At 40.1% G+C, this 12,294-nt stretch overlaps 1 protein-coding gene and 1 long non-coding RNA gene across 7 annotated transcripts in view; one reads left to right on the top strand and one right to left on the bottom strand.

Moving 5' to 3' along the window:
- The window catches only part of GALNT18 (polypeptide N-acetylgalactosaminyltransferase 18), a 263,582-nt gene that overhangs the window by 205,776 nt on the left and 45,512 nt on the right, over positions 1-12,294 (top strand). For all 6 annotated transcript variants that reach the window (XM_037401732.1, XM_037401733.1, XM_037401735.1 and 3 more), the window contains 2 exons: positions 4,726-4,863; positions 7,186-7,281. In XM_037401732.1, the coding sequence (XP_037257629.1) occupies positions 4,726-4,863; positions 7,186-7,281 (234 nt within the window). The remainder of the gene's footprint in view (positions 1-4,725; positions 4,864-7,185; positions 7,282-12,294) is intronic.
- LOC119154336 overlaps positions 1-12,294 on the bottom strand; it is a 56,732-nt gene that overhangs the window by 9,938 nt on the left and 34,500 nt on the right. The window lies entirely within an intron of this gene.

Here is a 12,294-nt window from a genome sequence, read left to right as displayed (position 1 = left end):
GCTGGTCCATTATATTGAAAAGATAATGTTGGACAGCTAACCTGAGAGTTCAGTTTGATATCTGACTGCAGTTGTTCCTCATCTCTGTAGTCAATGGTATTTTGGCTGTGAACTGTTAAGAGCTATAGTGATCTGAGAAAGGGCAACTGTACCTGTTCTGAAAAATTTGCAGGATCCATGCAGAATAGGTTGTTTCTTTGATTTAGAGTGCAGTTATCATCAGTATAGAAAAAGCAAGTATTCTAGACTTAAATGAACTTGGACAGTTTGTTTTTTCTTTTAAAATTTGTCTGAGTGATTTTGCAGCTGTTCAGAGAAACTCATTTTGCTGCCATTAAATAAAATGCCGTACTTCGCCTTTAATAAGGAAAAAAGGTTAGAAACCAAAACCTAGCTAGATATATGAATACTGATGTTGACTCAGCTGGTTTCAATAGTTTCCTTTATCTCTCATGGTTAAAAACTAGATCATTTTGGCAAAGTGGGGAAGTCATTGTCCTGTTTTTAGGTTGCAGAATTAGCCACATAATATACCATGGAAGTGCTAGGAAAAAAATCCTTTATGACCTCGTATAGGGAAAGGACCTTAGTCCCATGCTCACAGAATCCAAGCTACCCTTTAAGTGTCCCTGTTTTGAGTAGCTGCACAGCAGTGCATACAAGAATGAAGACATTTCTAGAAGATAGGGTCACTTTTTTACATCAAAACAATTTCAAATGAATTTTATTTGTGATTAGCCTGATAGATCTAAATTTCAGTTTCTATTTTTATTGTTATTTTCCTAAAGATTGGTTGATCTTCATTGATTGATTACATTTCATTTTTTGACTTGCAAACATAGCATTAGCACAAAACTCAGAAGTCCCTTTTGCTAGACAGGATATACAGTAGTATACACGTATTTGCATAATATTCATCCAGAAATTATGGTGGTGGTGCCTAATCTTGTGAAAAGTTGAGATCTCAATGCAATTTGGAAATCAGTTTCGTAAAGAATATGAAGATAAGTCATTATTATTATTTTTAAATGGAAATTTAACAATAATAACACAGTCTCGACTGTGCCGATAGATCAGAAAAAAATAAGCCTGTTATAATAAATTTTAAAACTCATTTATTAAAGGAAAAAAATACATGTTATTAAACAAAGGAAAAATAAATGCAGTGAGTGGATTGAACCAGTTTCTTCAGGTCACAAAGTGCATCAAGGTGTTTTCATGGTAGATGTTGTACTGCTAAAACTGATGTTTTGTATAGTCTTGAAGAGGAATAACGAGTTTTCTTACTACTTCAATCTCCAGTCATTTTCCCACCACAAATGTACTAATCATTGCACTGAACTGCTTGAATAAATTGCAATGTAGATTATACTCTCTTCATCTTCACAAAGGCTACTGCTGTCAAACCGTAGTGCAGAGTTAAAAGCTGGAAATGGCAAGCACTAAATCAGCTTTTAATGGTGGTAGCCTCTCCTGCAATGTAACGAGATGCCTCTGTTGTTGGGAGAAATCTATCAGTATGTATGTACAGAACCTGTAGCACAAAGAACCTTCATTTGTATTTCTCACCACTGCAGAAAACCAAATAAACACACACATGCCCTCATACTTATTTAAAATATACTGGGAAACAGCTTAGTTTTCACAGTTGTAACAGGCTTGTAAAGCTGGATTCTGGTCGTTGCCTAGTAATTGCTACAGGATGTTCAGAGACAGTGTGGCACCTATGTGACCATCAGAAGGTTTTCCTGTCAGATGGCGTCTGTGACTTACAGCTGGGTACATTCAAGTGTTCACCCAGCTTCTGTCTTTTGCCACGTGGAAAATAGGGAAGGACTTAACAGTGTTGGGGCTCTGTTTTGTCTGACAGCGTGACATGTGCTCGAGTATCCCCAATCAGTTGTGTAATTTGAAGCTGTTCTAAGCATCTTTGTGTTCATCATGCGAGGCCTGCTGCCGAGAATCAGGGGAAGAGCTCCAATGACCTGGGAATTCCTTTTTCTTTCCCATGCTAAACTTTGTTAAGTACTGAACTGACTCTAGAGCAGTAGGAAGCAGGTGCATGTTTAAGGAAAGCCTTTGACCTTTTTAAGGGAAAGAGGAAAACACAGTACAAAATTATAGTCCCAAGCATTGCCATTGAATTAGTCAGTCCAAGGAAAACCTACATCGTTAGTGGGAATCCTTTTTTATTTTTTTACATCAAAAGGTTAGAAGCAATGCAGGCTCTGCTTGGTATAGAAACATTAGCAGAAAGAGCGAGTATTCAGTGTAAAGCAGCAACCTAAAAAATAATTTAACCCTTGTGGGACACTTCCGATACAGACTTGCAGTAGGCAGGGAGCAAAGAAATGGTGGATGAGAAAGGCTGGGATGGATTAGATCAAACTTGGATATCAGATTGGACGGCAATATTCTGTTTCATCTTTGCTTACCTCAAAATCAAATGAAAGGTGAAAGACCAAAGAGGGGCAATTTTCAAATCAAACCTAGTTTCAGCTTAAGCAAAAAGACGTTGAGATGTCATTGTGAGAAACATGCGGAGAGGACAGACAGATAGCATGGCCAAATACTGGTACGCAAGTGGCTGACTGCAGGAGTAATTCTCTGTCTGGAAGCTGATGAACCAGTGCACTGGTAATGGGCTGTGTAGGTAATAGAAATGTATTCAGTTAAAACAGTCGGCCTTTCCATGAAATATGTTATTCTAAAATGTTAACCACAGGACCTGTTTTTTTCCGTGGAACAATTCCCAGATCTCTGAGAAGCCCCGTAGCCAGATGTTTCTAAAGGGTTTAGTCTTTGAGAGCTAATAATCTAAAGGAGTTAAGAGTCATTTGGCAGTGTGCTGTGACTGCCGCCTTGGGATCTCTGTGGGTGGATCTGAAATACCAAGGGTTTCAAACGGGGATCTCAGATACCAGGGTGATTCCTGCATCATAACTACTTAGATAAATAGATTCAGAAAAGCACTTAAAACCCAAAGGAAAGTTTTTTTCAAGTCTCAGAAGCAAGAACTGTGCTCTCCATGTATGCTCCCTTATGTTTTGGGGTTTGTTTTTCACTTTTTTCCCCTCCCAGCATGTTCTCAGCTTTGGGGAACACACTTTATTGTTGCTGGTGATAGAGCCAGTGTGCTACAAGCGAGCTGTTCTCCAGCTGCATGGGAGGATGTGATTACTGAGGCACCAGATGCTCACTCTTACCTTACACAGTAAACCGTGAGGAAACAAGCGTTGGTGCCTGTAGGGTTGCATGTGAAAGGAGCTGGGATGCACTGGACCAATTTAGTACCTGATCCTAGGAAGCCTGGTTAGTGCTGGCAGTGGAATGTCTGTGTGCTGGCATCCTCCTTTTCCCTCCTGTCCATGGGACGTGGACATGCAGGATTTGTCCATGGGATTGGTTGGTTGTCTTAGAGCAGCCTACAGCATGTTCCTCTGTCCAGTCACTTGCTAGGAGTGTCAGGAAAAAAGCATCACTTAAGGAGTAGTTCCACATAAAGTCTTATGAATGATGTAGGGCTTAAGGGGAGGAGAGCCATCATTTTTGAGGATTAATCTGAGTTATGCCTGTTTATGCCAGACCTCAGTTTCCTACTTTTTAGTATACTTTGCTAATGTGGAAATCAATTTTACTTTAGTTAGAAAATGCTTCCATAGTAAAATAGACTTGTTCCAGATTAATTCATTAATTCAGTACTTCAGGATGTAACAAGCAGTTGTTGCTTCAGCTGCTCAGAAACCTAGATACTTAGAAAGATACCTTTTTGATGTGTAACTAAGAATATTCAGTGCTTCCAATGCTATTTTTAAATCGTATCTGGTGGCTGACAAAGTCTTTCAGGCACTTATGGCCCAGTAAAGGCTGCTGTTTAAGTAGATAGATTATAGGATTTCCCTATGAAAATTATTTATCCTGTGTTTTGTTTGAGGCAGAAGTGCTAGAGCACAGTGTGGAGCAAAATGTCTCATTTTTACTTCCTGTCAAACACAGCCATGAATTTATGCTTAGATCCCTCTCTAAAAAATTCCACTGTGTGATTTTAACGTGATAAATTATTGATTTTTATATACAGGACCTTTACAAAACTCACGCTTTATCCTCTGCTCTTACAGTAAGTACAAATTAGGTTAGCTAGAAATTGTAAAGGAGAATAAAAATTAGGGGAGAAAATATTTTGCAATTGCTTTTAACAAAAATATCAACTTCTCTTTTTACATTACAAGAGAAATTTAGTAAGTGCTATTTCAGAAAGGTGAGCACGGCTTCTGCTCTTTGCAGGGAAGCAGTAAACCCAGGCTTCAGAACTGGCCAGAAAGTGTCATATATTAATGATTAGGCCGCAGTGGGACACAAGCAATAAAGTTGTTTCTAGGGCAACTTGCTACTTCCTGCCAATTACTGCTGGATCTGGAAAGTGCCAGGGAACTGGAGAACAGTGATCCTCCTTGCAAGTCAGCGCTGAACCCCACCAAAGTCAGCAGGAGTGGCTCCAATGACCAAAGCAGGCTCTGGAAGAGACCCCGCCATGGTGACCCCTGTCCGATTTAATGGGGCCCTTACGGCGTGCGTGTGGGGAGCAGACTCGCTCCACAACCAAAAGCTGATAATTATCATAGGTCATAATTGTCTTTGCAATGAGGGAGATGCTGGATGATAGTTTACACAGAAGTGTATCACTGATGTCTTTCCTGCTTCTTTTGTCCTTTGTTTTATGTGCAGGACTCCGGAATTGATATTGGTGATATTTCTGAGAGGAAGGCCTTGAGGAAAAAGCTCCAGTGCAAGACTTTCAGGTGGTATCTCGTCAGCGTGTATCCAGAAATGAGGATGTATTCAGATACTGTCGCCTATGGGGTGGTAAGGATCTTTTTTACACTTCCCATTCTTAAAAGGTGGGGGAGAAGGGTGTAATAGCGGAAGTAATTCACAAAGACAATGCATGGCTCTAAGTAGAAGAGTCAGATAATCTTCAAGTCCCTAGTTAAGTAATTTGTTAAGACTGGATAGTTGACAGAGACAGCTGCTCTGCTGTAGTTTATGCCAAGGTTATTCTGAATGTTACCCTCCTCCCTGATTTTTCATTTGTTTCGTGGATTGCGTTCTACTCAGAGATACTCAAGGCATGATTTTTTAGACACACTGGAGCTGTCAGCTGGAAGGTTTGTGGCAGCAGCTGAATTAACAAAACAGGCTCAGTATTCCAGCTGCAAGCTTCTTAATACTGTAGCCAAACCTTAATTCATGACCTCAAATGCCTGTATTTTGGGATCATCATCATCATTACTTGGGTGACAGTAGTACACTTGTCTATGTCGAAAACACTCTTGAGTTGTTCTGTGCTAATTAAAGCGGGGGCAGTTCTGGCCTGTAGAAATGTCAGGCGTGCCTGACACGGAAGACGAGCGTGGCAAGTTAGTATGGACCCACAGGAAGCTAGTAGAGCTAGGACGTCCTTTTTACATTCTCTATCTGGCATCATATTCACAAAAATTGATTCCTGTAATTAAATTAGACTGTTTTCTGTAGGGGTCATTTCTCTACAGGTATTTTAAGTTATTGTAGAGTTGTGACTGGGGTAAGAGCTTGAGAAATTAAGTCCGAGGAGCTAGCTCATTTTACAAGGTTTGTAAGAAGAGGACTGGTGTGAAAAGGAACACACCGTTTCATCTCTTTTGCTTTAACACCTCATCACCACAGCTGCTGTTAGGGTTAAGGTCGGACTCTCAGATCTTTGTATCTATTTTACTGCTGGGTCAGCCCTCTCAGCTAAGTCACATGCTGATGTTGGTCAAGACAGATGATTTTTTTTTTTTTTTTGCTTCCTTTATTCTGGAGATGGTTGTGGAAAATGTTGTAACATTAGGACTAGTATTAGAATCTGAGTTGGTGAAAGAGGTTTTGAAAAGCTGAAGGCGGTGGTGGATCTAGGCATGAATTAATAAGGCTGGTATTTATCATTGTTTTGGGTAGAGGGTAATGCCTAACATCTGATTTTAGAGTCACGGTCATGGTTATGTTTATGCCTAAGAAATAACAAAGGTTTGAGAGAGGAAACTTTTAAACTTTTTAATTCTCGAGGCTTGCAGGTAAGAATAAGGCCAGTCCTGATACCTAATGCATGTTTTCCCTTTTATGTTGAGATTTGTCCTGTTTATTACTGAATTTAGAGTTACGTTTAGAGTTGGAAATCTTGTAGAGATGAGTTCACGGTTGTGATTTTATTCACTGCCTGGCTTCAGTCTCTGGCTTTTCCACACTTAGTACATAGTAGTGCACTTCTAGACTTCCTTTCTAAGCATATCGATTTGTCTTCCTCAAAGGAGCCCCCTGTACACAACTGACAGGGCTGCTCAGTTAATCACAGATGGTTGCAAACCACATCACCTCTTTGCTCCCTCCATCAGACAATTCTTTAATGTTCTCTGAACTTCCCTTATAGCACTGAGCACCTTTATGCATGCCCATGGGTATGCAGTCCACATCTTTGGCCTCACACTCAAAAAGACCTTCCAGCTATCTGTGCTCATTAATTTAGCACTTCACTTTAAGAAAATTCTGCCTCAGCATTGCAAAGCTTATATATAGGGCCCTGTGATGAACAGGGCCAAGTACTTTGCAGTCTGTTCATAGCTAGATTGCTGTTCGTGGCTTAGCCTGGAATAATGCAAAGTAGAGCTAGTGCATACCAATTGGCCAGAAGTCTCCAAGTGTCAGCAGAAAGGACTTTTTGGATTATTTCCAGAAATCAGAAGACTCTCCTGGAAAAAGCTGTTTCATTGCAGGGCTTTCTCCTGTGTTTGGAACTCCATCCATGCTGCTCAGCTAGCTGCACTCTTAAAAAAAATTGTCTTTTGTATATAGTGTATACCAGAGACTCATTAGACTTAGTATTTTTAAAATGTATAACAAGAATTATTGCTATCTCTGAAGGCTTTTTGAAATCTACCTTCCCTGAAACCTTTTATAACATTGTTGAAACCAGTGATGTCAAATTATTTACAAGGAAGAATTTATTCCAAGTGCTCTCTTTTCAATGTTTTCACTGCAACAAGTATTTATAATTTTGCTTATTTCCTTGCTCAACTACATATGATTTTATTGCAAAGAAAAGAAAGTAATCACACCGTCTTTTCCTCATGTAAGGCTTGTTTGATTTCTTTTTCTTTCTGTTTATTTTAGCTGCAGAATTCCCTGAAAAGTGATTTGTGCCTTGATCAAGGGCCAGACACGGAGAATATCCCGATCATGTATATCTGCCATGGAATGACACCACAGGTTAGTCTAATCTCTGATATTGATGCTGCTCTTGCTAGGCTGTGTAGGAGGAACCATCTTGTACCTGTCACTGTATTCTTGCAACAATACCTCCGTAAGCTTTTTGGTATCTCTTTTATAAAGCCAGAACATTGTTTCTGCAATACATTGAGAATCACTGGTATATTAGCACTTTGACAGTGAGGTTTGTTTATTCATTTTGGAAGAATTTAAGGAATACAAGAGTCAGCACTGACCCACATTTTCATTTTTCATCTGTAACTGTGCATGTCGTATGAATGAAAGTGCATTTTAAAACACATTGCATACATACATATGTATGCTCACAGTTTATATACACGTTATCTGAATGAACAGCTTTTTGACTTATGTACTGTCTCATTTTCACAAATCTGAAATGTACAGCCACCCTCTTCACGCCATACAGCTGTGTCAAATTTCAAACCCTGTTCTTTTGGAAGCCCTTCTTCTAAGGCTCCTTTTTCTTCTTTCTCTGCTGTTTTCTTGTTGCTCTGGTTAGTGCCAAAACCTTGAATTACCCCAACCTTTCTATTTCATTACACAGCAGCTGGTTTTATTAACTTGGCAGACAAGAGGGTTAAGACATTGTATCTCTCCAAAGTGGCTAAGTATAGGGGCACAGGTGAAAGTGTTTCTAGGCGAATCTTGATGGTAAAAACGTTATGCGGCCTAGAACATGCTTGTCAAAGACAGATGGGCAGATTACCGAACTCCGTAAAATAACATAAGCAAAAATGACACAAAGGAAATAGATGTTTGTGGGAGTGAGTGGAGAAACTGAAAAATCCCTCCAGTTTGAGTATTTTTTTTTCTCCAACTACCTTTTATATTTGCTTCCTCAAAAGGACCCTATTGTGTTCCACTTTTAAGTTATGGATGTGGTTTCAGCCATGGAATATAAACACGGAGAGACAAGGGAGTCTTGTCCTCTGTACATGCATCTCACAGTGAGCGGGACACGTGAGTCTGGTGAAATGCAGATAGTATTCTGTATTTCCTGGCCAAGTTACACATGCTGCAACTGTGTTCTGTGCTGGCTTCCTTCATGGAGGCCCTTTAATATTGATCACTAGTGCCATCATGCTTGAGTAAATTATGAATGATGAAGACAAAAAGATCTGAAAATCCCATCCATCAGACTTGCTCACTGCATGGGCTGTGGCTTATTTGTCACATAATTATGTGGTAACTACTGTTCGCCTCCAGGAGGTTTTTAAGCTAGTTCTCAGTGTTCGCTAAGGAACTGTGCAATCCGCCTGTGAGCCAGAGCCATTATTCTTCATTTTCTGGGAGAGCATCATAACTCTCTTCTGGCATATCATCTGTGATAACAACACACTACAGGCACGGCTGTAAATTCCAATTAGAAATTTTAATTATAGTTAAGATAGAAACAACAACAACAGCAAAAAAAGTCACTTCAATTAGCACAGTTCAGTATTCACCAGATCGAGAACTGCCTTTGAATGTCAGCTGAAGCTCTGTATAAATGAGATAGCAGCAAATACATGACAAAGGGAAAAGAGGCAAGTTTTCTTGACGAGATTCTGCTCCTTTCATAATTATAATGTTGTGTCTCCTTCCATTACTATGCATTTAATTTGGTAACTAATGGTGTTAAAAACAACCCCCAAAAAGGCCCATATTTAAGCAAGATCCCAGTAATGAGTGAGAACTTTCTTTAAAAGCTGAGTAGACTTGCTCTATATTAGGGATTAGGGTATTAACAGGGAAAGCACTAACAAACATTATCTGGCATACTTCAAGATTTCCATTGCATATGTTGCATCTCTTGCTTAAGCAGAGCTGCAGCCACTTACGTTTCCTCTAGCATATTGGAAATATTTGAAAAGATGACTCCTTTTAATCTTGGTGAATGTGCCAGTAACCACAAAAGATAACTAGCAAGATACTAATTTTATTCTAGTGGTGGTGAAATGCTCTATAAAGGGGGTTATTTTTCCCACCTGGCAGTCCTTGCCAAAACAGGTTAGTCAAAAAGATTAGTTCCCCAATTCAGGACTGCTTGTATGACCGAGGGTTTTGGCGATGCCATTCTTAGCTCTGGTGCAAAGTTTTACCATTGCAGTTACACCATTTACAGCGTTAGAGCTGCCAACATGGATGGCTTTGTACAGTTGCACCTAGATGTGCGTTAATATCTGGCTATCGGGAGGCATTCCCTTGTGCGCAGTTTAAGTTGCTGCTCTTAGTTACTGCTATAGCCTCTCTTCTAAATGGGGTAACAGCCTCCTCCCCCCGACTAACCTTTTTCAGATGTTTTTGATTTTTCATCTTTTTGCAAGGGAGATGGCTTAGATGAGGTGTTTGACATAAGGTAACAGTTTCAGAGTTTATGTACGCCTACTGTTTCCTTTTAGCATATTTTATACAAGAAGGAAATCACTGAAGTCAACAGAAAGGGAATTGGGTACCTGACATTAAAAATCCATGCTCCATTTTTTACACACAATATTGAGAACATCATGTGTAGCTTCATAATAAAAGCAATAGAAAATGGCAAGGAAATATCCTTAAATATTGCAATGACATTATCAGAAATAATTTTCCCTGCAGTGCTTCAGTTTTATTTTAAATAGACATCACAATTAGTGATGGTAAGACTTCTAAGATTCAGATTCCTCAACCTTTCTGCAATCCACTCCATATGTCTACTGCAACTAACAACAGCATATTTGTAATTCATTCCTGCTAGTATCTTAGAGCTCTTTATAACTGTGGTTATTTTCTAGTACTGTACTAGAAATAGAGAAAATGATGCAAATCTTACATGTGGTTAAATACTAGGATGGAATGGAAAATCAGAGCATCATCTGTCTGTTTCCTTAGTCCTCTGATACTACTACTGAGAAAGAATTTCTCACAGCAGGGTATTTGGCTTGGTTTGAGAAGACAGGGCACTTGAAAAACTAGAATCTGCAATTGGTTTTTGTACCCTCCTGGCTTCAGACAGTGCTTCCCAAGGTAGATGTATTTTGTCCTGGTGCCCATGAGCCCGGACACTTCAGGGGTTTGATACCATCCACTGAGTAGAGCAACTCGCATGTTCAACCAGTGAAGAAAACAAAATGGGTGTTGTTCCCACAATGATGCGTTCCCATGAGTTTAAGGGAAGACTTGCTATTACTTTAGTAAGAATTGTTTCATTACAAAATGTTGCCCAGTTAATTATAGGTTCTGTTGTTAACTTCTTTGTCTTTCTAAGTGATAGCATCTGAACAGTGTAACTTTCTAAGTTGCTCATCCTTCCCCAGTTCTGCTGCCAGAGCATATTGCTTCCTAAGCATCACGTCCTTCCATTTCTGCCTTTAGTCACTGACTGTCCAAAATCAACACTGTTGTTATTAGTCCCAACAGCAACATACAGGGTGTGTTGGTGCAACTCCCCAGACTCGTCAGCAAGAACATCGGCGTCACATCTCAGCATCTGATACTACTTCTTGTAGTCATCGTGGGGACGGGCAGCTATTAGATATGCATGAATCAAGGCCATAAGGTGGTTTTGGTACTTTGGTGTGCTGGTGGTCAACTGCTTGGAAGGGGCTTTTAGCATATGTTTTAGCCTGTCGTATCAAGCCCCTTCTGCTGTGCATTGCTGCTGCTGCTTTGAAACAGCGGAACAAAACTGACTTCTGCAGCTCAACTATTAAAATTGCGACCATAGTAAATGCAATATGGTAAAATAGTTAACAACGGCAGTTAAAATAGGTTCCTACTACACCGTTCAGCGGTGGTAGAAATCACGTTGCTTTAATTGCATGAGGACAGCTCAGAGGCAAAGCACAACAGCCCACAGTTGGTTCTGGCCAAAGGGACTACGCTGGAGCCAGCTGGGGGGTGTGAGGAAGCAGCCCTCCTTCAGTGTGATGATAGAGGGAAACGGGAAAATTGGGACATGAGGTGGACTGGCAGTAAAGGAGAAAGTGGGAGGGCATAAATGTAAAGAAAAGAAGGGAAGACAGAAGAATAGTAGCAGCAAAACAGTACAAAACATAAAGTTCATGTGAGGTTGTGGGGGTTTTGCTTTTTTTTAAGTGGTTCATGCAGAAAAGGATAAAGGTGCTGTTTTAATTCTTGAAGTTGTTGAAGCAAAGCTAGAATTAAGCCATCCATTTAGGCCTTAAAAGGTCCATTTTCAGCAGTGCCCCTATTCTGCATAGTAAAGACGGTTGCTTATAGCTGGAGTAAGTACATGCCCCAGGCCTGACTGCATTCTGTTCTTAATTCCGGCCCCACCTGGGCCTGGATGTTTGTTGCTGTTGAAGACTGCTGTTTAACCAGGCCTGTAATCTTGAAGGCAGACTGATGACAGCGTGTCACTTGCATTAAAACTACCCCCGAGTGATAATTTGGAAGATTCTTTGCTGAGAATGAAAGACCACGTTATTAGAGACTTTTAACTATTGTATAATAAGTGCCATCAGTCTATGAAGTGGTATTTTAAGTGCAGACTTACCTTGAAAAGTGCTTGTGATTGAGGGGATAATGGGCAGTTCTGTGTTCCCTTGTTCAATAGCTTCTGGCTCATGTATTTCTCAATTTATAAGCAGTTAAGCCACAAAGCTCACCCAGGGATGTGAAAGTCAATACAAACCAGTTAGATTTTGAGGAATTCAAGTTGAGGACCAGGGTCAGAAGACTATACTGGGAGAATTACTAGAAAAGAAATGCAGGTGAGAAGGGACACCCATTCATATCCTTTCATATTCTTGCAAGAGACTGCAAGACTGACTCTCGGAAACCAATGACTACAGCCCTGTCTGGTGTGACTTACTGCATCTCCGCTGAAGGCAACGAAAGGAATTCATGCCAACAGGTAGAGCTATGCCAGGTTACGCTGTGTAATACTCTGACCTGAAAGCTTAATGTTGTATTCTAAGCACAGTGTGCAAAGTACTGGAAATGGCAGTTACAAAAACTTCCGTGAACTTCTAAAAACTCTTTGTACAAGTCATGAGTGCTCCTTTTAAA

Source organism: Falco rusticolus, chromosome 10 (genome assembly GCF_015220075.1).
Source record: "Falco rusticolus isolate bFalRus1 chromosome 10, bFalRus1.pri, whole genome shotgun sequence".
Classification (NCBI taxonomy): Eukaryota; Metazoa; Chordata; class Aves; order Falconiformes; family Falconidae; genus Falco; species Falco rusticolus.
Note: the sequence above shows the minus strand (reverse complement) of the source record. Positions and strands in the feature narration are given on the sequence as shown.